This window comes from Notothenia coriiceps, unplaced genomic scaffold (assembly GCF_000735185.1).
Source record: "Notothenia coriiceps isolate Sejong01 unplaced genomic scaffold, NC01 NC01_scaffold00006908, whole genome shotgun sequence".
Taxonomy (NCBI): domain Eukaryota; kingdom Metazoa; phylum Chordata; class Actinopteri; order Perciformes; family Nototheniidae; genus Notothenia; species Notothenia coriiceps.
In genome coordinates this window covers 1-15,809 of record NW_011339609.1, presented here as the reverse complement: position 1 = coordinate 15,809, position 15,809 = coordinate 1, and the positions used below count along the sequence as shown (strand labels likewise).

The following is a 15,809-nucleotide window of genomic DNA, read 5'->3' as shown; positions in this document are numbered from 1 at the left end:
CCCTAGCCCTAAAAAAAAAAAAAAATTATGAAAAAAAATTAAAACGATAAGTTACAATGGTTTGTCTTTTACTGGTACAAGTTAGAATTCTCAGTAGGGACTCCGGAACAAAACCAAAGGTTTAGTGTGTTTGTAGTACATACACAACGAAGAACCCGAACAAAAGGTATCGGACCAACGAAAAAGAGGTTTAGCCGTTTGTCTCACCCGTCCCGCGTCACAGATTAACATCGTCATTCGATTGCTAATGACTTATTCGAAATCAAAACAAAACTAGGTACGACGTGTTGGACTTGACCTACGTTACGACGACACTTTTTTCTTGCGATATAGGTACACCTAATCTTATAGGCTAATTTATTTTTTTTATTGGAACTTCCCTGTTGAACTTACAAAAAAAGAAAAAAAAGAGAATTAACGTAACGTATTTCTAGCCTAGCCATATTTTTAGCCATAGCCGTTTACAGTTTTAGTTATATAGCCTTAGCCTAACCCTCGTTTTTTCACTAGCCCTAGTAGGGAATGACGAGTCATGAGACTAATCCAATTCTCTGTCCCGCGTGCTAACCACAGGTAGAGTCTCTTCTCAAGTTCAACAGGAATTGAGAGCGGATAAAAAAATTATAAACCAAAAGAGGTAACCAACAAGAAAAAGGCCGTAACCGAACAAGCCAAACACGTCTTAACACAGGTACAGTCATTTAGCAAGTCATAAAGACCGCCGAATGCTACTACTTCCTTACCATGGGAGACAACGCTCCTTAACTTCTTTTGTGGCAAAAAAAAGAATGGCGTCATAACTGCGCTTAGGAAAGACACACTATGAAACATTCCTGTCGACTTCAATGGTTAATACCATACAAAAACACAACATTGATATAATTACACTAACGACCATCCTACAAACGAACTACCGATAACAAAACAAACATAAAATCTTATAGAAATAAACAGCAAAGGTAGTGCCCTGCACTATAAAAATAACAAAACTAACAACGACACCCACTAGAGGACTAAGAATTCAGAGTCTATCGTCGACCTTACGCCCTCGAACTCAACGAGACTCCACGAAAAACTCCCACAATTCCGACGACAGGCTATAAAGTACGAATGACTAACCGGAAATATCACCCATACGACACCTTCTTTCGTAAGACTACAAAAAAACATACACACCACAGAACAAAAAAGAAAAACCTTTATGAATTGAAACGTACATCATAAAAAAGATCTAGCCTACAGTATAACGCCGCTAATCATAAACAGCCGTAGACAATACATTCCTAAATCCTCAAGCGCGGCTATTATTACTTCACAAATCTATAAAAAAAAAAGAAATCAAACACCAACCGAAAACACAAAGTGCGTAACGGAAACAATAGAAAACAGAGCAACAAACCAATAACTCAAAAAAAAAAATAAACAAACAAAGAACAATCAAAACCTAATACAACCCACAAGCACAATGACTATACAAAAATAAATACACGCGGAAAGCACAAAGCAAAGCCCAAAAAAACGAACACCGAAACTGAACCAAAACAGCCTATATTACCCCACAAAGACTGAAACAAATCGTGGCATGCACTACTTGAAACGAGGCGCATACACACGATCCTCTCTTATAAGGTCACGGCAAAATGAATAACTAAGTAATGAAGGCTACACAACACCATGGAGTCACCCACACAACCAACAATACCTTAAGTCTTCATCCCAAACCATACACACGGGCTTATCTAGGCGCGCTATTACAACAACCCAACATCACATCAACAGAACGTCATGTGTTAAAAACCTGTAGTGGAGGGCAGTCCTCCCCTTACAGTACCAGACATCTACTGGCCACAAACTAGCGATTACAGCGAGTCTATAGGCCTCAGAGACAACAACAACCTATAAATACACCTTTAAGAAAGGTCGCCGCAACTACACCCGAAACCCTGTACAACCGACGACCCTCGGTCGCCGCCCCGCCGCAGAACACCCCAAGCCGCACCGCGGCACGGAGACAGAGCGAGACAAGCGAACACATGACATTACAAAACGCCCAAGAGATATACTCAAGGTTAGGACACGCAAATCCACCCATGCCTTCGATATCACCCACGACCTTAAAAACCAACCACAACACATATTCCGGACCACGACCAATCCAGAAACTACATGCCTACACATACACAGACACCCCCCGTAAACACACGACAACCACAAATACAAGCAACTGCACCAGTACAAAACACGGCCTAATAGAACACCAAAAAAAGAAAAACAATACATAAAAGACACAAACATAAAACATCAGAGCGAACATACCACAAAGTACGTCCAAAAATTACAGTGGACCGAAGACAAGAGACTTTACGTAAACGAAACCCAAAACAACATCACCAATCAAGGATGTCTCATTTCTCTATGTACGGACATGAAACCTTGAAGTTACTGACACTCACGTAGCTATCACGCTATATTAAACAAACTCTGGGCACTACTTCATCACTTAAAAATAAAGTCAGTCTTCAAAGAGTTACTATAATAAACTTCAGAGAAGTACACCAAAACCGGACCCAGTTAACAGCGACAAAAGAGTACATTAAGATACACTCAGGAAAAGACTTGTTGTATAACACCCATTTTATTTTATCGCAGCAAAAGAACCAAAGTTGACTGAAATACGATGGACGACAAAAGGACACACGGCAAACACCGCCCCTATGAATTCCGCACCCCCGGACATCCTCATAAACACAAGATCACACCATCCGCGATCCCTAGATAATTGCCCAACATCTAAATCTCTTTAACTCATCAATCTCACCCCCAATGACTGTATCTCGCTAATTCGCAAATGTTTTCGAAGTGCGTAAAATAGCAGATGACATAAATAACGACGGCGACCTCCCAGAGGACGTGACACTTACTAAGTCCCGCATGGCTCAACATATAGACCTCAGTAACAGAGTTGATTAGCACACACTGACATCATGCGATATATGTCTTCGTTTGTGATCGTTGATTATCGACAAATTAGTGACATCCTTATAACATATAGCTTCGTCGGACTAGACAGTAGGACACAAGGCGAACCAACCAGGAGATACCTCACACTTTACAGACAATATATTAATGCCCTAACAATAACTAACCCATGCCTACGGAATCACAAATCTTCGAGCAGCTAAAATTCCTCGAAATGACCAAAACATACAGACTATAACATAAACATACGAGATACTTCCCTTACAAACAGCCGTCACAACGCTCGTCAGAATACGTGGTAATCCGGAGTAGCAAACAGTGGAATAAAGGGGACGTTACGATTTACACGTTCGTAACAACGTCGATCAACTCACCTTACGCCGCAATCTGAAATTCAACCAACAATCCGCAACCCAGACATAAGCCACAGTAGACTAGGGTGGGAACCAAAGTATCGTACACAAGAGAGCGTCAATCAATTTAAGCCACAAAATCTCGTAAAGTATTATACAATCAACCTACAACCACCACAACAAACACACTACAGACACACCTAGGCCAGGCCCTCGGAAACACACCACACACTTCGAACCACACATACACAAATAAACCATATCACACATACCTTACTACTATATGACGTATGAAACGTCGTCTCTATAAAATACAACATTCACCCACAAATCACTACGACGATATATGAAACCCACAGACGTACATCTCGCCCGCTCTCCCACACAACATTCACGTGACGAACCGCCGAGCGACATCGTGCAGCGAACTCCCTCGATACACAACATAGAACCCTGGGCGCGCGCACACCAAAATGCCCAGCTCCATTACCCACCTGACTCCCAATTCCGATCTTTTGAAAATCATGTGATCGGCTCCGATCCCCGATCACGTGATCGGATCGGGACATCTCTACTGAGCAGTGCTCATCTTTAAAGGGTTATAGTCTTTATCTGCATGTACTGGACTATCAATACTAATATGCATGTGGCCACAGCCTTTGTGTTTTTTGTATGTGTGCGTAAGCTCCTTGTTTTTTTTTAAGCTACTATACTAGCAATGTAAGTAATATCAATTATTTGTCAAAAATATATCGCGGAATATGTATACGTTTGTTAGATAAAGGGCTAGGCAGTATGGAGAAAATCAAATATCACAAAAATGTCTAGTATTGTATAAATATATTATACTACTTAAGATATTGTAGGGTTGGCTTTTAGTGCTTTCACAAAGCATTAGCACAAAAATATTGTTAATAAAAAATCATCACCTATGTACACTACCAGTCATAAGTTTGGACACACCTTCAAATTTGAAGTTTTTTATTTATTCTAATTTGTTCTACTTTGTAGATTAATACTGAAGACATCAAAACTATAAAAGAACACATATGGAAGTAGTTAACAAAAAAGTGTTAAACAATCCAGAATATGATTTTTATTTTAGATTCTTCAGAGTAACCCTCTTTTGCCTTGATGACAGCTTTGCACACCCTTGGCTTCTCTCAGTCAGCTTCATGAGGTCGTCTCCTAGAATGGTTTTCAATTAACACGTGTGTCTTGTCAAGAGTCAATGTGTGGAATTACTTGCCTTCTTAATGTGTTTGAGACCATCAGTTGTGTTGTGCAGAGGTAGAGTTAGTGCACAGTGTAAAGCCCTATTTGACTGCTGTTGTAATCCATATTATGGCAAGAACCACTCAACTCAGTAAAGAGAAACGACCGCCCATCATCACTTTAAGAAATGAAGGCAAGTCGATCCGAAATGTCAAGAACTTTGAATGTTTCCTCAAGTGCAGTCGCAAAAACCATCAAACGCTATGATGAAACTGGCTCTCATGAGGCCCCCCCCCCGGGAAAGGAAGTCTTGGACATTAGACAGTGGAAATCTGTACTTTGGTCCGATGAGTCCAAATTTGAGGTTTTTGGTTCCAACCTCTGTGTCTTTGTGAGACGCAGAGAAGATGAGCGGATGGTTTCTGCATGTGTGGTTCCCCCCGTGAAGCATGGAGGAGGAGGTGTGATGGTGTGGGGGGCTTTGCTGGTGACACTGTTGGTGATTTATTCAGAATTCAAGGCACACTTAACCAGCATGGCTACCATAGCATTCTTCAGTAGCCAGCAAAATATAAATCATATGCTGGATTTTTTTAACACTTTTTTGTTTACTAGATAATTCTATATGTGTTCTTTTATAGTTGTGATGTCTTCAGTACAATGTAGAAACAATTAAATAAATAAAAAACTTCGAATTTGAAGGTGTGTCCAAACTTTTGACTGGTACTGTACATCTATATCATGACCAAGTGGGCAAATAATATAAAAGCTACAACAGTTATTTCAGAAGAGTACATCCCTTCACTGTAATGCAGCATTTAAATCCAGGACAGCTCTGAGGTCATGTGACCATATGCTTTGATCCGATGTTCACATTTACAGCGATACCCTGAGCTCAGGTCTTCTCTTGCATTTCAAACACACGTTTATAGACCTGTGATGTTTTCTCCTCGTGTGACGTGTGGCCTTCAGGGCCCACTACCCAGGCACCACCACAGTGAAGGAGGCCCTGCAGACCCAGAAGAAGCTTTGGTCCTCGGAGGACTACAGCTCAGTGAATGACGAGGTGGGTGGGGGCTGCTGGGCCCGCATCCTCAACCAGAACTACGTCAATGGATTCATGACAGCGTGAGTGTATACTTGCTTCACTTTGTGGTTCGTTATCAGCCTCATAATGTTCTTCCACTGTACAGAATTTAATTTGACCTTCTCTTTGTCTCATTCTATTCTACATGCGGTTAGTTTACTTACTCCTGCATTTAAACTTGCACCATTGGGTCAAATGCATTAGTCTCTTCGACTATTTTATGTCTTTTTTTAATTGTATTGTTTTGTATTTTGCATTGTTGGAGTGTGGGACTTTAAATAATTTAGATGTACATTGCCAACCACCACACTGTACATATTGTGCACATGACATTAAAGCTTTTGAACCTGAAAGTTACATCTTAAATATTAGCACGTGGAGTTTCTCAGTACTCTATGTCCACCCATTGTTAATAAACTAGAAAGTTTAAGACTTAGTTCATCAGTTAATTTTAAGCAAACATAATAGAAAATATTTGTATTAAGTTGTAAAAGTGATTTTAAAGATCAGGCACCTTGGTGAGGTTGGGACCGACAGCGTTGTCCAGCTGTGTGTTGACGACTGTCTCCTTCAGCACCATCTCCTGGAACCTGGTGTCCAGCTACTACGAGGATCTGCCGTTCGGCCGGGACGGGCTGATGACGGCCGAGGAGCCGTGGAGCGGGCACTACGAGGTGGCCCCCCCCATCTGGATCACAGGTACAACACATGGATTCACAAAGTTACAATTAGACAAATCTTTGTTGCTTCCACCATGGAGGTGATGTTTTCAGCAGGGTCTGTCTGTCAGCAGGATGGCAGTAAAACCACTGGCTCAGTCAGTAGGGCTTGGACCGTAGGGTCGCCGGTTCAAGTCCCCGACCAGACCTAAATATGGAGTGTGGATTGCTACTTGGAGAGGTCCCAGTTCACCTCCTGCCTTGCCGTGGTTCCCTTGAGCAAGGCACCGGACAACCCCCTTCCCCCCCACTCCCATTGCTCCCCGGGCGCTGTGCAATAGCTGCCCACTGCTCCTAGTACTACTCCTGGTACTAGGATGGGTTAAAGCAGAGAACACATTTCACTGTGTGTGCTGTGTGCTCTGCATATGTGACCATTAAAGAGGGTTTCATTCCTCCCAATATTATTATTATTATTATTATTATATTATTTATATTATAAATGAAACTTAGAGGGTGTAGCATGTGCCACCTACAAACCCAGACAATTTGATGGGCAAATACACACATCATTGTTTCTGCTCCAAAATGTTATTGCTTCTTTCTTGGCCCATTCTACACCCGTCCACCAAGTTTAATGAATAGAGTGGTGCAGTGATGATGTATTTCTGTCGGATTTTTCCATGTGATTTTAGAATATTGCATAAAATAATCTCTTTGGCAAACAGACATTTCTGATACTTTCACGATTTGTTTAGCAGGATAGTCTCCTCATATTAACAGCACTTTATGATATTAAAGCGCAAATACAGTCTCTTGAAGTAAAATCTAACATTAGGCCATAATCAAACAACATCAAGGTCACATGACTTGACGTCACTACCGCTGAGCTAAATGCGGCTAATGTTTGGTTTGATGATGTTTTGTTGTCTTATTTAGTCCCCTGTTAGTAACAGCTGTTTTTATGACAGACGGTTGACTCACCAGTGGTGTATTTACTGACATTTTTTATGTCCTTAAACATATTTAAAGCTTGTTTTACCACAATAGTTATTTCAGACATCTAACCAAAAACACATTCAGAAAAACTGTCGACTTGGAAACGGGAAGACAGAAGTGTTAAAATGCTGACTCCTTTCCAGGTATTAGGACTCATTCCTGCCCTACTCTTTGCTGCAGCCGTAGTTACTGCTGACCAACTGAACCTAAAGCATAACTTCTTTGGTGGAAATCATATAGGTTATTTTTAAATTCTTTAACTGAAACAATTTAATAATTAAATCAAATCAAATTAGGTTTTATTTATATAGCACATTTTAAAAACGATTTTTGGTCGAGCCAAAGTGCTGTTCATGCAAATAATAAACACACTACTGCGATCGCAAACAGAAGACAATAAATGACAACAGCAAATATAAAAATCAAACACAGGGAAATGTCATGAGTCGTGCTCCGCTCTGACTAGAAGGCCAGGGAGAAGAAGTTAGTTTTTACTGTTGATTTAAAAACCCCTAGGGTCTGGGCCGACCTCACATGGAGGGGCAGACTGTTCCAGAGCCTAGGGCCAGCTGCTGCGAAGGCTCGATGCCCTCGGGTTTTGAGCCTGGTCTTGGGCACTATCAGCAGCAGCTGGTCAGCAGACCTTAATGCTCTGGCCGGGGTGTAGCGCTGGAGGAGTTCTGCTTTATAGGCCGGATCCAGCCCATTTAGGGCTTTAAAAACAAATATAAGGAGTTTAAAATCAATGCGGAACCGAATTGGGAGCCAGTGCAGTGAGGCCACAATTGGGGTGATGTGGTGACGCTTTTTGTGGCCAGTGAGAAGACGTGCAGCTACGTTCTGCACAGCTGTGTTCTGCACTAGCTGCAGGCGTCTAATTGACGCCTGGTCCATACCCACGTATAGAGCGTTGCAAATGAAATGTTGAAACAGTTTGCTTTTCTCTCCAGCCCACACCACACAGTTCACCCAGCCAGGGTGGAGCTACCTGCAGACTGTGGGACACCTGGCGCAGGGCGGGACTTATGTAGCCCTGACGGACGGGAGGGGAAGCCTCACTGTTGTCATAGAAACCATGGCAAGTTAGGCTGACCTTTTTTAACTTTTAAATTCTGTAATTTCACATAGTCATTTTAAATGATGTAATTCAATTCTCTAGGGAGTAGCTGTGCACAATATTCAAACACCAGAGCTACAGCCTTAGGCTCAGCTTTTCTGTGATCACTCAGCTTTTATTGGATTATTATTTCTAGTTTTAAAGAGGATTTCTTCGGGGAGTTTCCTGCCTTCAATGATGAGATGAAGTTAGAAAGGAAAGGAAAATAAATGTTGTTTTTCCTTTACAGACTCATGATCATTCAGTATGCATTAGACCTCCACTCCCCCCCTTCAATGTGACCTCCCAGAATGCAACTTTCCAGCTGAAGGGATCCTTTGTAAGTTCCGCTGAGATCTTCACCACACTGTTACAATCATGTTACAATGCTTTTGTTGTATTCTCAATGATTTATTTCCTGCAGGCCTCCATTAAGGAACTCCAAGTATGGCGGTCTCAGTTTAACTTCAAAACGAAAAAGCCCTCCTTCTTCCAGAAACGAACTCCTCTGACGGTAACGAGGCACATTCAAAAGATCTTCCTACCAGATGTATCGTCACCGAGCAACATTTCTAACACAGATTTCTATTTTTGGGTGTATCTATCATTTCAGCTTGTGGACGGTTCGTTCACCTTGAGCGTGGCTGAAGATGAGGTTTACACTTTAACCACAGTGACCTCAGGACAGAAAGGCAGTTACCCCGGCTCCCCCCCCTCTGCTCGCTTCCCCAGACAATACAAGGACAACTTTGATGTTCGTAAGTACGACACATACACCACCCAACCTGAGTGTGAGGTAGAGGGAAAAGGTTGATCATTGTGAAAATACAGGCATAAACCAGTCATGTCAAAATGTGACTACAGTAAGGTATCCGAGGTTATGGGTTGAGGGTTATTAAACACTCCTTTCAACCTCGACAAACCAAATCCACTCTGATATTCTTACCTTTCACAATAAAAGCCCCAGACATATACACTGGTTAAATGTTTACCCAGAGCATTATGCTGAGAGGGACTTCAACAAATGGAAGATTAAGTATAATCCATTTTCCTGAGTAATGAACTGGCTTCAATTTTCTTTTTTCAGAAAATTATACATTTAAAAAAAAAAGAATACCTTGTAATTCTTGTATACCTTCATGTATTCTGTCCTGATATCTTCCATTGATAGGAAAACCTTCTCCATCTCTGTGTGCGGCCTCTTCTAGGAAACCCCCCCTTCTCTGAGGCTCCAAACTTTGCCGACCAGACGGGGGTGTTTGAGTACTACCTCAACCTGACGGACCCCGGGGCTCACAGCTTCACTTTACGCCAGGTTCTGACTGAGAGACCCATCACGTGGGCCGCTGACGCTGACCAGACCATCAGCGTCATCGGAGACCACCAGTGGTGAGGGGTGCTACCTTCAAGTACCTCAACGTGTTCATGTGCTAACTTAACTGTGTAAAATCCAGGTTTGTGTCCAACATTAGACCGCTCTTGTGCTCCAGGCAGAACGTGACGGTCAGCTGTGATGTGTTCATGGAGAGCGTGAAGACCGGGGGAGTGTTCATAGCAGCGCGGGTGGATAAAGGAGGGCAGTGCGTCCGCAGCGCTCAGGGGGTCTTCTTCTGGGTGTTTGCAGACGGCACATACAAAGTGACCAATGATCTCGGTCAGTAATAATAATAATAATAATAATGCATTTTATTTATATAGCGCTTTTCACAACTCAAAGACGCTTTACAATATGAGGGAGGGTAGACAAACAAGGACAGGCAAACAAGTAAGTATAGTAAAATAAATAAAAAGGCAGTCAAGAGGAAATTGATTGAGAGGAGGGGGGCTTATGGGTAGGCAGAGTTGAAAAGATGTGTTTTGAGGCGGGACTGAAAGACTGTGAGGGACTCAGAGTCACGGAGATCTTGGGGGAGGGAATTCCAGAGCCTAGGAGCTGCCACTGAGAAGGCTCTGTCCCCAAAGCTGCAGAGTGTGGATGTGGGAATGGATAGGAGTCCGGCTGCGGTGGATCTGAGGGGCCGTGGGGGTTGATAAGGAGTGAGAAGGTTTGTGAGATAAGGGGGGGCCAAATGGTGGAGTGCTTTGTAGGTGAGGACCAGAATTTTGTAATTGATGCGATGGGAGACAGGAAGCCAGTGGAGCTCTTTGAGGACTGGGCTGATGTGATGCCATGATTTGGTATGTGTGAGGAGACGTGCAGCTGCATTTTGAACCCGTTGGAGTCTGTTGAGGGATGTAGTGCTGATGCCGTAAAGAAGTGAGTTGCAGTAGTCAAGGCGGGAGGAAATGAAGGCATGGATTAATCGTTCGGCTGCGGGGCGGGTGAGAGAGGGTAGGATTTTTGCAATATTGCGGAGGTGGAAAAATGAGGTTTTGACTGTTTGGCGGATGTGAGGTTCGAGGGAGAGGGTGGGGTCAAAGATTACGCCAAGGTTGCGTGCCTGATTGGAGGGGGAAACAATGGTGCCATCGATGGTGAGTATTATGTTAGTGACCTTGCTGAGGGTGGATTTGGAGCCAATTAGGAGGAGTTCTGTTTTGTTGCTGTTCAGTTTGAGGAGGTTATTGTTGCATCCAAGTTTTAATAGCTGTCAGACAGGAATCGATGTGGGTAAGGGGTGGGTTATGGAGGGATTTGGTGCTGAGGTAGATCTGAGTGTCATCAGCATAGCAGTGGAAGTCCAGGTTGAAGTGGCGGAGTATCTGACCGAGGGGCAGGATGTAAATGATGAAGAGGAGGGGTCCAAGTACTGATCCTTGAGGAACGCCTTGGGTGACTGAAGCTGTGGCAGAGGAGAGGTTGGGGAGGGAGATGAAGTGGGATCGTTCAGTGAGGTAGGACTGGAGCCATCTGAGTGCAATACCTTCAATACCAATGTCCCTGAGTCGGTAGTAGTAGCATCACCTTCCACTTCCCTACACATTTAATTATGGACACCAACAATTCTGACTTTTTTTCCCTCCGATTTCTGGGATTAAAGTTAGAATTCTGACTTTTTATTTAAATCTCCAAAATCTTGGAAAAAAAGTCAGAATTCTGAGATTAAAGAAAACAGTCAGAACTCACTTTTTTATTTTACTTTTGGTCACATCCCAAAAATATTTCTCATGTGGCCCTTATCCTCTTCCATAGTTCTATGATTTATTTGAAGACATTTGATTATAAGTAAAGTCAAGCGATATATATATATTTTTTTATTATCGTAAATTTTCAGTGGCGCATTAATGGTCTAAAGATGTCTTTTAAGAGACAGCCTCACGTGACCAGTCAAGAAACAGCTGGTAGGATTTCAGAGCTTTCATTTCAACTTAAGAATGTCGACAGTCCTTTTGTTTTGTCTTTATTTTTATAGCAGCGTTGTCCTAGTGCCTGTCCTAGCTTTAACGTTGCTAACAGTTACTGTAAGTGATAGCAGAATTCTTCTCATTCTTTGTTTAGTTCTTCTTCATTCACCTTGAAAAGAAAGTAGTACTTCTAGAATTGTCCTTTGAAATAAAATGGAAATAAAATAAGTAATCTCCAAACAGGTTTAAAGGAACATACTTTTGAAAATGTTGGTCCAGCCGACCTTGTTGAGGATCAAACAGGTGCCATGGCTTCTTATTGTTTGTTTTCCTCTTCCTGTCCCCAGCTGGACAGACTGTCCTGGCAGAGGGACAGTCTGGGACCCGGGCGTACGGCTGGCACACCTTAACTCTCACTGTGGAGGTACGTGGAGTTCCTTAATGTTTGAAAAGTGTTTTTGTCCTTTTCAAAACTTCAGGTTCCCTCATTTGTACTCGTAGGTGGATTTGGTTTGCAATTAAAAGACACTATCCATTATGATACACATTTTAAAAACAACACAAACAACCGGCAAATATATAAAAAAGTACCCCATGCTTCCGCACATTTAAAAACCAATAGAACAATCATGAACAATCAAATACATAAATGAAGATGAAGAGCAGAAAGGATATGAGCCTGACTGAAGGGGTTTGAGTGTTCATACAGACTTTGAGATTAGCTGTACACCCACTTGAGTGTTTTCTTCAAATCCATATTTAAGTTTATTTAGAGAGCTGGTAACTGTGATTTATTGAGCAGGTTACACTTTTAGTTTAATTTCTTAAAAAAGTCAAATCTTTTATGGAGGAAGCTGTGTTTTTATTTGTGTAAAGCACTTTGAATTGCACTGTGTTGAAAGGAGTATACATACCCTGCTTTGCCTTGCTCTACAAAGATTGAGAGAGGTTTTTCTGGCTGCTCGGCTCTGTAGGAATTGAATGTTTGTTTACGTCACATCCATGTGACTGTCCATCAGGATGAGTAGGCAGGAGTCTAAAGAGATGGTCATAATGTACGATTAGTGTATGTAATAAAGCCTCTCCTTGTGTTATCCTCTGCAGGGTCAGTATGCGTCAGGTCTGCTGAATGGTTACCCTCTGTGGAAGAATGCTGTGGTGCTGGCCCCCCCCAACGGCTGGGCGGCTTTAGGAACACACTCCTTTGAACTGGCTCAGTTTGATAACTTTGCTGTGCTGGCAGAGTGAGGATTTAACAGTGGAACAATGATCTGCACAATGCTTTGAAAGTGTGATGAATGCCTTTATTAACACTTAATTGTGCTTAATATATACTTAACTTTTCTTCCTTTTAAAATGTTTAATCTGAAATAATTGTAAATAATTTGCACTGATTTGTATTATAATGGGATAAATGATTTTTAAATGTTTACATTTTTGTTTTATTGTAATGTTTTTACATTTAAATGGCTGAAATAATAAAATAAATGATAATGAGCTGGCTACAAGACATTTAGTGAGAGTCTGAACATGTTTTTAAGTCAGTAAAGCTGCAACATATCAGCCTGTGACCGGTCCTCTGCATTCAGACTGAATATGAAGTTTGACTTGAGGCATGTTCGGTGCATGTTGTACGGAAGAGTATTGGGGCCTCATGAGAAAAATGTGTTGGGATGTGACCAAAAGTAAAAGTAAAAAAGTGGGTTTTGACCAAATTATTTATTTTACTTTTGGTCACATCCCAAAAAAAAAATTCTGATGTGGTCCTAATCCTCTTATGTAATCTTTGGATGTAAAGTCTAAAGCGTGATTATGAAACTGGCTTATTTATTTTTTTAATATATGCATTGCTAATACATTGAGGCTACATGGTGTCTCGCTTAGTTTATCCACCTCTACCACCAAGTCCATATAAAGACCCGGCAGAAACAGATTTTTTTAATGTCTACTTTGCTCCAAACCTTTGGTGTGGTTTGTTCTATCGCCACACACGTATCACTTCCCCAGTCTGTTGTGCAAATAACTATAAACAGGGGTGCACATAAGTGGTACGCAGGTACGCATGCGCGGCAACAATCTGAAATGCGTACCGTCACTTGTGTCACAAAGCGCATTTGCGTACCGATGTATATGTGAAGCTTTTCCATAAGGCGGTTAGATCACCGGACGACGGAGTCGGTCTCCGTGTGCAAAGACAGGGCTGCTGTTAACGTCGGCCTGTACAGCAGCACTGCGCTAAAACAGCTGATCACAACGTTCACACGCTCTGTGGTCACGAAGCTCTGCACTCTACTACTACCCCCCCCCGTTGACATTCGCGATACAGAGGGCTTCATCATACTCCACTAGCACCCCCACCCGCTGATATTCGCGATACAGAGGGCTTCATGGGAACTTTGAGGGAGCCGGAAGTTGGAGTACCAAACACTGACTCCAGGTACTCATCTGAGTACCTCACTGAGAAAGTTGTGTGCACCCCTGACTATAAACAATGTTTTCATATACAGAGCATCATGTTACACCGTAATCATCTGTTGCGTTGTCATCCTCACTGAAAAGCAGTAGTGGATAATAACTACGGACATTTACTCACCTACTCTATTTGACTACATTTTTGAGGTAGATGTGCATTTACTTGAGTATTTTCATTTCATAATGCTGTAGGCTACTTCTCTACTACATTAAGCATCAGATACTATACTTTTTACTCACTACATGTATTTGACCACATTCATTAACAGTTACATTTGGAGGTTTATATCATTAATACAAAAATGTAATCTACTAATACACTATGACAGTGGTTCTCAACTGGTCAGGGCTCGGGACCCACTTTTTACTTGGTCAATACATCGCGAACCAACATTTTGAAGCACTCAAATCTATTCAACAAAAAAACGTGCTGTAATATATACGCTTTTCAGCATACAATATTAATACAAGTGAAGTACAGTGCATATATCCCTTCATATTGTTCTTCACTCACACATCCACGTCCCACTCGAAACTGGTCCGTTGAGAACTACTGCACTATGATGTACTGTTATGGATGGAGATACCTGGCAGTACAAGTTATCGATGTTTTCTTATCATTTACCAGCTTAGAAATGATAATGATAAACTATGTGATAGACACATGAATGCATCACTAATTATAAATAACTTATATAAATATATTATTTCGAAAGAAATTGCCATTTTGGATGAATAATTTTTGATTTGGCAGTTAATGGTAGGGTAGGTAAGAATGGGGAAGCCAGCTCGAGTGCGCTTGAATTTGAAAGTACAATTTAAAAATCTGCCCATTCCTTCAGACTTCCTTACAGAGCCCCTCCTCCAACACACGGACGCGCACATGACCAATGAGGGCACGAGATAAGTTTGTGCACAGATGGAAGGCTAACAGGCAGGTAGGCCATCCAGTTATTTTAGCCGGGCAGGCTCAGATGATTGTTCGTGCTTTTTATAGCGCCACGGGTTCCACAGATGAATTTTTTTTATGTATTTATTGCAAGTGGCAAACTCTGGGGAAGAGCCGGGACGCCAATACAGAAGTGCCACACACTGCAGTTCATATATTGACCGATAGGGACTGACTGCAGAAAGGACCAATTTCCATAGACCCCTATGTTAAAATGCCCAATTTTACAGCATAAAAAAACATGTTTCTACACGTGGATGCAATAAATATTAGTATGAATATAGTTAGATTCCACCTTCATGATTATGGATCTGTGAGTGAATTGTTTTCTAACACGACCCTTTTATTTATATTAGGTCTTAAAGTTTTTGCATAAATTAGGGCGTGGTCACATTGAGTGACGGCTCTGTGAAGTGACTGCTGCTGTTAGCTTCTTGTCTCTCTGCTAGCTGCTCCGTGAAGCTACTCTGCCTGCTTAGTTCATCCAGGCAACACAACTTGACCCCGGCCGTGTTTGTTTGTTCTCCATGCTTATATATCGGACTATTGTGACTCGCTCTGCGGTTGAAACAGACTGTGCATGACTGCGGTTTTGCGGTAAGTGAAAATCGAGTACTTATTTATGTGTTAATGATTTTAATCAGCTACGTAATGAATGTTAAAGCTTAGCGTGTAAGCGAGTGGTAGCTACATCGGTGCTAACGATGCTAATCGT

The 15,809-nt window shown here is 41.8% G+C and overlaps 1 protein-coding gene across 1 annotated transcript in view; it reads left to right on the top strand.

Annotated features, from left to right (window-relative positions):
- The window catches only part of galcb (galactosylceramidase b), a gene marked incomplete at its 5' end in the record, with an annotated part of 16,757 nt that extends 3,568 nt beyond the window's left edge, over nt 1-13,189 (top strand). Inside the window, 10 exons of the mRNA XM_010769290.1 lie at nt 5,520-5,675; nt 6,140-6,333; nt 8,243-8,370; nt 8,639-8,728; nt 8,813-8,902; nt 9,002-9,146; nt 9,597-9,777; nt 9,879-10,042; nt 12,021-12,097; nt 12,778-13,189. Coding sequence (XP_010767592.1) covers nt 5,520-5,675; nt 6,140-6,333; nt 8,243-8,370; nt 8,639-8,728; nt 8,813-8,902; nt 9,002-9,146; nt 9,597-9,777; nt 9,879-10,042; nt 12,021-12,097; nt 12,778-12,921 — 1,369 coding nt within the window. The remainder of the gene's footprint in view (nt 1-5,519; nt 5,676-6,139; nt 6,334-8,242; nt 8,371-8,638; nt 8,729-8,812; nt 8,903-9,001; nt 9,147-9,596; nt 9,778-9,878; nt 10,043-12,020; nt 12,098-12,777) is intronic.
- Between the last annotated feature and the right edge of the window lie 2,620 nt (nt 13,190-15,809).